This window comes from Ylistrum balloti, unplaced genomic scaffold, assembly GCF_031769215.1.
Source record: "Ylistrum balloti isolate Yb309-2 unplaced genomic scaffold, AGI_CSIRO_Ybal_v1 Utg369830, whole genome shotgun sequence".
In the NCBI taxonomy this organism is placed as follows: Eukaryota; Metazoa; Mollusca; class Bivalvia; order Pectinida; family Pectinidae; genus Ylistrum; species Ylistrum balloti.
The window spans coordinates 535,578-547,788 of NW_026781993.1; the positions used below are offsets into that span (position 1 = coordinate 535,578).

General features: G+C 34.5%; 1 protein-coding gene across 1 annotated transcript in view; it reads right to left on the bottom strand.

The window, feature by feature from the left end:
- Positions 1–1,038: 1,038 nt before the first annotated feature.
- The window catches only part of LOC132545186 (uncharacterized), a 46,774-nt gene continuing 35,601 nt past the window's right edge, over positions 1,039–12,211 (bottom strand). Inside the window, exons 12-15 of the mRNA XM_060208863.1 lie at positions 10,669–10,761; positions 10,382–10,454; positions 9,400–9,467; positions 1,039–3,291 (exon numbers count right to left, since the gene is read on the bottom strand). Coding sequence (XP_060064846.1) covers positions 3,022–3,291; positions 9,400–9,467; positions 10,382–10,454; positions 10,669–10,761 — 504 coding nt within the window. The 3' untranslated portion in view covers positions 1,039–3,021. The remainder of the gene's footprint in view (positions 3,292–9,399; positions 9,468–10,381; positions 10,455–10,668; positions 10,762–12,211) is intronic.

A 12,211-nucleotide genomic window follows, 5' to 3' on the forward strand; every position in this document is an offset into this window, starting at 1 on the left:
TCCAACCAATTTGACCACTTGCACAATACAACCTCAAAAGGCTGATCATATCATCCCGAGAGATCCAGTTAGGCCGTCAGATATTTTTGTGTAGATTTCTTCGGTGCTATTCAAAGTCCACCATTATTATTTCAAATCACCTTATATCAGAATAGCATTATGATATATGTATTGTTATATTCTAATTTATACCATTATTATATATTCTGTGTTGAGACTGGTTGACTCTGTAGAAGCATGGAATATATTTTTCTCTGGCAAAATTTTGTAATTTTTGTCTCTTGCGGGGTAGACTTGCAAAGTGAGATGTAAGTGCTACTTTTGTGGCAGTTGCAACAGTATAAAACAAAAGATTTTAAATTACATGTGCTATCATCACAAAACCTGATTAACGGTTATAGTATATATATATACAAGAACACCTTGGTACATGTTTTAAATAATATATAGAGACCTGTAGTTAACAATCAGAATTTGTTAATTGTGCCATAATCAAGTTTTGTGTTTAGCTCCTCACAAGTTTAATTGATCTAAGTACATAATAATATGGAATATTGGTATATCTATAACCACCCCTCTGTGAAAGTTTTCCTTTTAACTCGTGTTGAGCTTTATTTCTCAAGTTATTTATGTTGTCATCACCATCTTGGAATATACTTGCATCAATGTATGACCATTGCAACTCATTTCGGATTATGATTTTCACCTACAGTTCGCTGTTAATGAGACTTCGTTATAAATTTTTGTTAGCTCAGGATTGAGTTTACTTTTCTCTCTACACACATATTTGATCCTGATGATGAGAAGATTCAGCAATACACGAGACTTATTGACTTGTACTTTTTTCAGTCCTAACAAAATGTTGGATGGTCTTGATTGTTCTCTTGGATTTAGCTTTAGTTATCAACCCTTCTTCAATTCAATATGAAGATTAAAAGAGGATTGGAAGATAAATGAAGCCAACAAATCTGAAATCCCTTCCCAGTCAATAGAGTAGGTGACTTTGAAAGGACAATTTGAAATGCAGCAATCCAGATTTGAATGATTTATTGGTGGCATGATAGTCTAAAATACCAAACTTACCAAGAACTTTATCTGGTATGGTAAAAATTGGGCAAGTTAGCATCCATGTCTAGGTACACAGTAAGACTATCAGCATAAAAATCAATCCAGATAAAGGTGATAAAAACTCTTCATTCAATGGATTTCTTAAAGGAATTATATTGTATCTTCTCAGGAAGATCGTAAAAACTATTAGCATAAAGTGTATCAAGGGTGACATTTTTGTCAACAAATGTTTTTTTAATTGAAGTAGAATCGAAAAAAACATAAATCCAATGAAAAGATTCTGTACAATTTAAAAAAAAAAAAAAAGAAACATGATAGTGTCAATTTAAGGACATGCATAGTTTATAAGAAATCCGAAACTATAGTTACACGTATACAAAATATTTTGCCACGTTAAGGAGCAAAAGAGAATAAAAAACAAAAAAATACCGAGGGCCATGGCCCTTAACAGTCATCTGACAATTGACAAATGGATGGATAAACCAAAGAATTCGCTGATGGTGGTCTGAAAAAACTGATGAATTCAAATTTTGAACATTCCTTGAAAGTATAAAAACTCGTAAATGGAAGGTTCTGTGTAGGCTCAACTACCACTAATGCTTACATAGAAGACATTGCTTGGCTCATTAAGACATTTTCTGCAAACTTGAAATCATATCTTTTATACATGCACTACACAAATGCCTTTACTCCTGACATATTGCTTGTTGAAAAAGCATGCTACAGGTTCAATATCAAGTACCTTGGACATTTTCCCTGGCTCAAGGTCATTCATTTTAACAAACTTGGAAGCCCTTCATCCCACCATGCTAAAAGGCCCAATATCAGTACCATGGACCTTTTGGTTATTGAGAAGATGTCGTTTACAGATTTTGATTTATTTGACCCCTGTGACCTTAAAAGTAGGTCAAGGTCATTCATATGTTCAGAGTTAGTAGCCCTTTCACCTAGCTTACTACAGCCTAATATCATCATCCTGGGCCTTTCCGTTACTGAGAAAATATTTGATCCTTGTGACATTTGAAGTAAGTCAAGGTCATTTATATTAACAATAATTGTAGCCCTACATCCTAGCATGCTACAGGCCTCATATCAGCACTCTGGGCCTATTGGGTAATGAGAAGTTGTTTAAAAATTTTAACATATTTAATAGCTGTGACCTTGAAAGTCATTCATATGAACAAACTTGGTAGCCCTTCATCCCATCATACTACTTGCCAATACCACCACCTTGGACCTTTGGTTATTGAGAAGAAGTTGTTTAAAGATTTTAACATACTTGATCCCTATGACCTTGAAAGTAGGTCAAGGTTATTCATATGAACAAACTTGGTAACACACATTACTCAGCGCACGATGACAGACAAAACATGATGGCTATAGGTATAGTAATATAGACCTACCCCTGATCTTTTCCTTCCCATCTAAATCTATCAAGAGGTCATTTTATGACGAGGTTCATGAGATGTATCTCATACGTTGCTATATGTTGCTATAGTGTAAATATAAATTAAATTTCTCTAGGGGTCATTTGATATCATTAACAATTTGATAACACAAGTCAACAACAAATTACATTAAGACTTGGCTCCACCAACCATCCTTAAAGATGGGCGACAAGTTACTAAAATAGTTAATTGAAACATAAAGAGTATCAAAAATATATCTACATGTATATAGTAAAAAGTATAAGACATCTAAGTAACCATAAAAAATCTGATTAAAATGAAATAAAGATGTTTTTGTCTGACCTAGTCCAAGTCCTCATTGACAATGGTAACATAGATCTCGCTGACTTGTGATCAAACAGGAAATATTTTATGTCATGAATAAAATTTCTAAGTAAAACAATAAAACAAGTCTTTGATAATGGTGTAACAAACATCAATATCACTGATTTGTGATCAAACAGAAAATGTTTACCTAAAACAACTTCCAATTAATAAAGTTTATTTAATTTGTTTGATGGAATCTGAGCCAAGTGTGATTCAAACTCAGATAGGTGGTGATGAATTCTGGGAATTCCTTCTTGGTGACAATTTCCAGGAACATTTGTGCTGCTGTCTTCAGTCTGGTGCAGTCATCATTGGAAACCTTGCCTCTGGCACGAATTTCTGACAACTGATTTTGTACCACCCCATAGGCTACAGACTGTACTAATGCGAAGGTTATGACTTTACTGTCCTCCTCCAAAGTTGCCTGATGACGAATACACTGCCAAACCTATGAACAGACAAAACGTTTTGAAGTGAAAAATATACAAGTCACTCCAAATATACAAATCCGGTAAAACTTTCAATTGATGGCTGAACTGTTTTTACCATAATCTCAAAGTTAATGAATTAAATCTCATTCATATCTTGAGATAAGTAAATCCCTAACTTTGAATTAAAAGTAGAGTGTCTGCCCCCTGGGGTCCTGCAATGAAATGACTCTCTAACTTTGAATGAAAGGAAATGTATGTGTCCTTTGGGGTCCTGAAATAAGCCCATTCCTTACATTAAATCAAAGATAGTAGCTTGTTGGTCTCCTACAGTCCTGAAATAACCCCTTCATTTCGTCATACATTGAATCAAAGGTAGTATGTTGGTTGGGGTCTTGTAATAAGCCCATCCTTTACATTGGATCAAACGTAGTGTGTTGGCTGGGGTCTTGTAATAAGCCCATCCCTAACATTGAATCAAAGGTAATGTGTTGGCTGGGATCTTGTAATAAGCCAATTCTTTACATTGAATCAAAGGTAGTGTGTTGGCTGAGGTCTTGTAATAAGTCCATCCTTTACATTGAATCAAAGGTAGTGTGTTAGCTTGGGTCTTGTAATAAGCCAATCCTTTACATTGAATCAAAAGTAGTATGTTGGCTGGGTTCTTGTAATGAGCCCATCCCTTACATTGAATCAAAGGTAGTGTGTTGGCTGGGGTCTTGTAATATGCCCATCCCTTACACTGCATCAATGGTAGTGTGATGCAATGATGTAACAACCAGTGTTAGCCAATCACAACACACCTAGTGTTACTTAAGTATGAGTGGGCAGGGGACCGAACTTCTCACTCAATATCAGGCTTATTGCCAGATAATTACAACAATGGTAACACAATATCAGTGTGACAACCAAAACTTCCCAATAGAATAAACAACTGATTTCGTTCTGAATTCATGTAGCTGCTGAAAGCTGATTGCTTAATATTACTGCCCACAAATGGTTCAAATGAAATTGAATTTTGTAGGTATAATTATTATATATAGTAACAACAACTGTTATAGAGGTAAGTATGTATCTCCATTATAAAGTAAACCTCATTAGGAATAGTCAACAATTCCTCAATGATGATTGGTCCATTGGTTTCCAAAACAAAATGCAGTCAATCTTATTTCATTTCAACCAAATTTTGTCATGTATGATCCATACTAATTAAATTAGGAAAACACATGCATGCAAATCTAGTGCTGTAGGTATGTTTACTTAAAATCTCCAATGTTGTGTACAGCTACAATACAGTCTTGTATTAACACTGTGTGCAGCTACAATACAGTCTTGTATTAACACTATGTACAGCTACAATACAATCTTGTATTAACACTATGTACAGCTACAATACAATCTTGTATTAACACTATGTACAGCTAAAATACAATCTTGTATTACCACTATGCACAGATACAATACAATCTTGTATTAACACTATGTACAGCTACAATACAGTCTTGTATTAACACTATGTACAGCTACAATACAATCTTGTATTACCACTATGCACAGATACAATACAATCTTGTATTAACACTATGTACAGCTAAAATACAATCTTGTATTACCACTATGCACAGATACAATACAGTCTTCTATTAACACTGTGCACAGCTACAATACAATCTTGTATTAACACGATGTACAGCTACAATACAATCTTGTATTAACACTATGCACAGATACAATACAATTTTGTATTAACACTATGTACAGCTACAATACAATCTTGTATTAACACTATGTACAGATATAATACAATCTTATATTAACACTATGTACAGATACAATACAATCTTGTATTAACACTATGTACAGCTAAAATATAATCTTGTATCAACACTATGCACACCTACGATACAATCTTGTATTAACACTATGTACAGCTACAATACAATCTTGTATTAACACTATGCACAGCTAAAATACAATCTTGTATTAACACTATGCACAGCTAAAATATAATCTTGTATCAACACTATGCACAGCTACAATACAATCTTGTATTAACACTATGCACAGCTACAATACAATCTTGTATTAACACTATGCACAGCTAAAATATAATCTTGTATCAACACTATGCACACCTACAATACAATCTTGTATTAACACTATGTACAGCTACAATACAATCTTGTATTAACACTATGTACAGCTACAATACAATCTTGTATTAACACTATGTACAGCTACAATACAATCTTGTATTAACACTATGTACAGCTACAATACAATCTTGTATTAACACTGTGTACAGCTACAATACAGTCTTGTATTAACACTGTGTACAGCTACAATACAGTCTTGTATTAACACTGTGTACAGCTACAATACAGTCTTGTATTAACACTATGTACAGCTACAATACAATCTTGTATTAACACTATGTACAGCTACAATACAGTCTTGTATTAACACTGTGTACAGCTACAATACAGTCTTGTATTAACACTATGTACAGCTACAATACAGTCTTGTATTAACACTGTGTACAGCTACAATACAGTCTTGTATCTACACTATGTACACGTACAATACAATCTTGTATTAACACTATGTACACGTACAATACAATCTTGTATTAACACTATGTACACGTACAATACAATCTTGTATTAACACTATGTACAACTACAATACAATCTTGTATCAACACTATGCACAGCTACAATACAATCTTGTATTAACACTATGTACAGCTACAATACAATCTTGTATTAACACTGTGTACAGCTACAATACAGTCTTGTATTAACACTACGTACAGCTACAATACAGTCTTGTATTAACACTGTGTACAGCTATAATACAGTCTTGTATTAACACTATGTACAGCTACAATACAATCTTGTATTAACACTATGTACAACTACAATACAATCTTGTATTAACACTGTGTACAGCTACAATACAGTCTTGTATTAACACTATATACAGCTACAATACAATCTTGTATTAACACTGTGTACAGCTACAATACAGTCTTGTATTTACACTATGTACACGTACAATACAATCTTGTATTAACACTATGTACACGTACAATACAATCTTGTATTAACACTATGTACACGTACAATACAATCTTGTATTAACACTATGTACAGCTACAATACAATCTTGTATCAACACTATGCACACCTACAATACAATCTTGTATTAACACTATGTACAGCTACAATACAATCTTGTATTAACACTATGCACAGCTAAAATACAATCTTGTATTAACACTATGCACAGCTAAAATATAATCTTGTATCAACACTATGCACACCTACGATACAATCTTGTATTAACACTATGTACAGCTACAATACAATCTTGTATTAACACTATGCACAGCTAAAATACAATCTTGTATTAACACTATGCACAGCTAAAATATAATCTTGTATCAACACTATGCACACCTACAATACAATCTTGTATTAACACTATGTACAGCTACAATACAATCTTGTATTAACACTATGTACAGCTACAATACAATCTTGTATTAACACTATGTACAGCTACAATACAACCTTGTATTAACACTATGTACAGCTACAATACAATCTTGTATTAACACTATGTACAGCTACAATACAATCTTGTATTAACACTATGTACAGCTACAATACAATCTTGTATTAACACTATGCACAGCTAAAATACAATCTTGTATTAACACTATGTACACGTACAATACAATCTTGTATTAACACTATGTACAGCTACAATACAATCTTGTATCAACACTATGCACACGTACAATACAATCTTGTATTAACACTATGTACAGCTACAATACAATCTTGTATTAACACTATGTACACGTACAATACAATCTTGTATTAACACTATGTACAGCTACAATACAATCTTGTATTAACACTATGTACAGCTACAATACAATCTTGTATTAACACTATGCACAGATACAATACAATCTTGTATTAACACTATGCACAGCTACAATACAATCTTGTATTAACACTATGTACACGTACAATACAATCTTGTATTAACACTATGTACAGCTACAATACAATCTTGTATTAACACTATGTACAGCTACAATACAATCTTGTATTAACACTATGCACAGATACAATACAATCTTGTATTAACACTATGTACAGATACAATACAATCTTGTATTAACACTATGTACACGTACAATACAATCTTGTATTAACACTGTGTACAGCTATAATACAGTCTTGTATTAACACTATGTACAGCTACAATACAATCTTGTATTAACACTATGCACAGCTACAATACAATCTTGTATTAACACTATGTACAGCTACAATACAATCTTGTATTAACACTATGTACAGCTACAATACAATCTTGTATTAACACTATGTACAGCTACAATACAATCTTGTATTAACACTATGTACAGCTACAATACAATCTTGTATTAACACTATGTACAGCTACAATACAATCTTGTATTAACACTATGTACAGCTACAATACAATCTTGTATTAACACTATGTACAGCTACAATACAATCTTGTATTAACACTATGTACAGCTACAATACAATCTTGTATTAACACTATGTACAGCTACAATACAATCTTGTATTAACACTATGCACAGCTACAATACAATCTTGTATTAACACTATGTACAGCTACAATACAATCTTGTATTAACACTATGCACAGCTAAAATACAATCTTGTATTAACACTATGTACAGCTATAATACAATCTTGTATTAACACTATGCACAGCTACAATACAATCTTGTATTAACACTATGCACAGCTAAAATACAGTCTTGTATTAACACTATGTACACGTACAATACAATCTTGTATTAACACTATGCACAGCTACAATACAATCTTGTATTAACACTATGCACAGCTACAATACAATCTTGTATTAACACTATGCACAGCTAAAATACAGTCTTGTATTAACACTATGTACTTGTACAATACAATCTTGTATTAACACTATGCACAGCTACAATACAATCTTGTATTAACACTATGCACAGCTAAAATACAGTCTTGTATTAACACTATGTACACGTACAATACAATCTTGTATTAACACTATGTACAGCTACAATACAATCTTGTATTAACACTATGCACAGCTAAAATACAATCTTGTATTAACACTATGTACAGCTACAATACAGTCTTGTATTAACACTATGTACAGCTACAATACAATCTTGTATTACCACTATGTACAGCTACAATACAATCTTGTATTAACACTATGCACAGCTACAATACAATCTTGTATTAACACTATGTACAGCTACAATACAACCTTGTATTAACACTATGTACAGCTACAATACAATCTTGTATTAACACTATGCACAGCTAAAATACAATCTTGTATTAACACTATGTACAGCTACAATACAACCTTGTATTAACACTATGTACAGCTACAATACAATCTTGTATTAACACTATGCACACCTACAATACAATCTTGTATTAACACTATGTACAGCTACAATACAATCTTGTATTAACACTATGCACAGCTAAAATACAATCTTGTATTAACACTATGTACAGCTACAATACAACCTTGTATTAACACTATGTACAGCTACAATACAATCTTGTATTAACACTATGCACAGCTAAAATACAATCTTGTATTAACACTATGTACAGCTACAATACAACCTTGTATTAACACTATGTACAGCTACAATACAATCTTGTATTAACACTATGCACACCTACAATACAATCTTGTATTAACACTATGCACAGCTAAAATACAATCTTGTATTAACACTATGTACAGCTACAATACAATCTTGTATTAACACTATGTACAGCTAAAATACAATCTTGTATTAACACTATGTACAGCTAAAATACAATCTTGTATTAACACTATGTACAGCTAAAATACAATCTTGTATTAACACTATGTACAGCTACAATACAATCTTGTATTAACACTATGTACAGCTACAATACAATCTTGTATTAACACTATGTACAGCTACAATACAATCTTGAGTGTTGGTAACTGTTATTTCTATTTTTTTTTAATCTTTTCAAAAATATACAGAAAAAGTTGGGTACCTGTGACCTTGATATTTCTGCTGTTGCTGAATCTTCTATTGCTCCTTTCAGACTGAAGTGACCTTGACCTTTATCAATATAATGATAAAACTTATATAAATAAATAGGTATGATCTGTGTAATCAATAGATGTTCCACTCCCTGCAAATCATGATCAATGTTTAACATTATAAATAGTAACTGTTATCTAACCCCTGACTATGTAACCCAAAAACAAACAGAAGAATCAGTGAAACTGATGAATGCTTGTTGAAAATTATTTTATTGGACAAAAAATTTTTACAAAAAGGCAATAATTCTGTAATTTAGGTTTTGCAGGTCCTGAATTTGGTATAATACTCATTTTCTTAGCATGACCAATGTATACACAAAGTTTAACGTTCCTAGTTTTACTGCAAGCAAAGCCATGCTCATGACACAAAATTGTAACTAGGGGCAATAATTCTGTGTTGAGGGGTTGAGGACCCTGAATTTGATACACATGACCAATGTATGTACCAAGTTTCATGATCCTTGCTTAACTTTTGACAAAGTTATGCTCCGGACACGGAAGGATGGATGGAAAGACTGATGGAAGGGCAGATTGACAAGGAGACAACCATATGCTTCTCATAAGAACTTGTCCAAGGTACTGAAGTAGACCTTTCAATAAAATTTGATTGAAATACCTTGAGAAGTGAAGTTGAATTGATACAGGGATGAGGATATGTGATAATTGATGCAACAAAACAAAATATGACAGACATCAGTTACACTATATTCTGCCTCATCTGCACATAAAATTGTAAGGGCATATATCTACATATGCCAATGCATTTTGTTTAGCTAGAAGAAAACCTCAATCACTTTGTGAGTCTGAAATATATACCAACTATAAATTGCTGCAGGTCAAGTATATCCTAACAGCACAAAAACGAGTATGAACAAGGCCAATTCATTGACAGAAAGAGAAAGCAGTTTATTTATCCTGTAGCTGGTTTACCTTTAAGCCAGCTGTCAATAAAGAGTATCCCCACAGTAATGTTGTGTATCAGTCCATCGTATGTGACTCCACCCTGAAGGAGAAAACACAAAGTACTGCACAATACGCCACTTCTGTCTCCTGGGACAAAATTTGCTGAAGAATTATAGAAAAGGAAAGTAGATAAGACTATAAATAAAATCTTTAATACTGATCATGAAAGATTTGATTTCTCATTATGCAGATTATGTGTTATTCTGGATGATGTATTGAGTGAATAGATTATCATGTTCCATTCAGTGACTTACTGATGGCATAAGTAGAAGGTCCCTCGCTGTGATGGTCACCTCGCCTCTTTTCACATGGTACTGGTTTTCTCCATTTGTCAACTCCTTAAACAGCTGAAATAACAAAATGAATATGAATCTTTGAATACTCTTAAGTTATTGAAAAAACAAATGGTCAGATAATGTTCATTACAGGGAATAAAATATTCAGTCAGGTAAGACATCACAGGGAACTGAAACAGAGTCAGGGTGGTATCACAGGGAACTGAAACATCGAGTCAGACTGGACATCACAGGGAACTGAAACATCGAGTCAGGCTGGACATCACAGGGAACTGAAACAGAGTCAGGGTGGTATCACAGGGAACTGAAACATCGAGTCAGACAGGACATCACAGGGAACTGAAACATCGAGTCAGGCTGGACATCACAGGGAACTGAAACAGAGTCAGGGTGGTATCACAGGGAACTGAAACATCGAGTCAGACAGGACATCACAGGGAACTGAAACAGAGTCAGATTGGACATCACAGTGAACTGAAACATTGAGTCAGGCTGGACATCACAGGGAACTGAAACATCGAGTCAGACAGGACATCACAGGGAACTGAAACATCGAGTCAGGCTGGACATCACAGTGAACTGAAACATCGAGTCAGACAGGACATCACAGGGAACTGAAACATCGAGTCAGACAGGACATCACAGGGAACTGAAACAGAGTCAGGGTGGTATCACAGGGAACTGAAACATCGAGTCAGACAGGACATCACAGGGAACTGAAACAGAGTCAGATTGGACATCACAGTGAACTGAAACATTGAGTCAGGCTGGACATCACAGGGAACTGAAACATCGAGTCAGACAGGACATCACAGGGAACTGAAACATCGAGTCAGGCTGGACATCACAGTGAACTGAAACATCGAGTCAGACAGGACATCACAGGGAACTGAAACATCGAGTCAGGCTGGACATCACAGTGAACTGAAACATCGAGTCAGACAGGACATCACAGGGGACTGAAACATCGAGTCAGACAGGACATCACAGGGGACTGAAACAGAGTCAGATTGGACATCACAGGGAACTAAAAACATCGAGTCAGGCTGGACATCACAGGGAACTGAAACATCGAGTCAGGCTGGACATCACAGTGAACTGAAACATCGAGTCAGACAGGACATCACAGGGGACTGAAACATCGAGTCAGACAGGACATCACAGGGGACTGAAACAGAGTCAGATTGGACATCACAGGGAACTAAAAACATCGAGTCAGGCTGGACATCACAGGGAACTGAAACATCGAGTCAGACAGGACATCACAGGGGACTGAAACAGAGTCAGATTGGACATCACAGGGAACTAAAAACATCGAGTCAGGCTGGACATCACAGGGAACTAAAAACATCGAGTCAGGCTGGACATCACAGGGAACTAAAAACATTGAGTCAGGCTGGACATCACAGGGAACTAAAAACATCGAGTCAGGCTGGACATCACAGGGAACTAAAAACATTGAGTCAGGCTGGACATCACAGGGAACTAAAAACATCGAGTC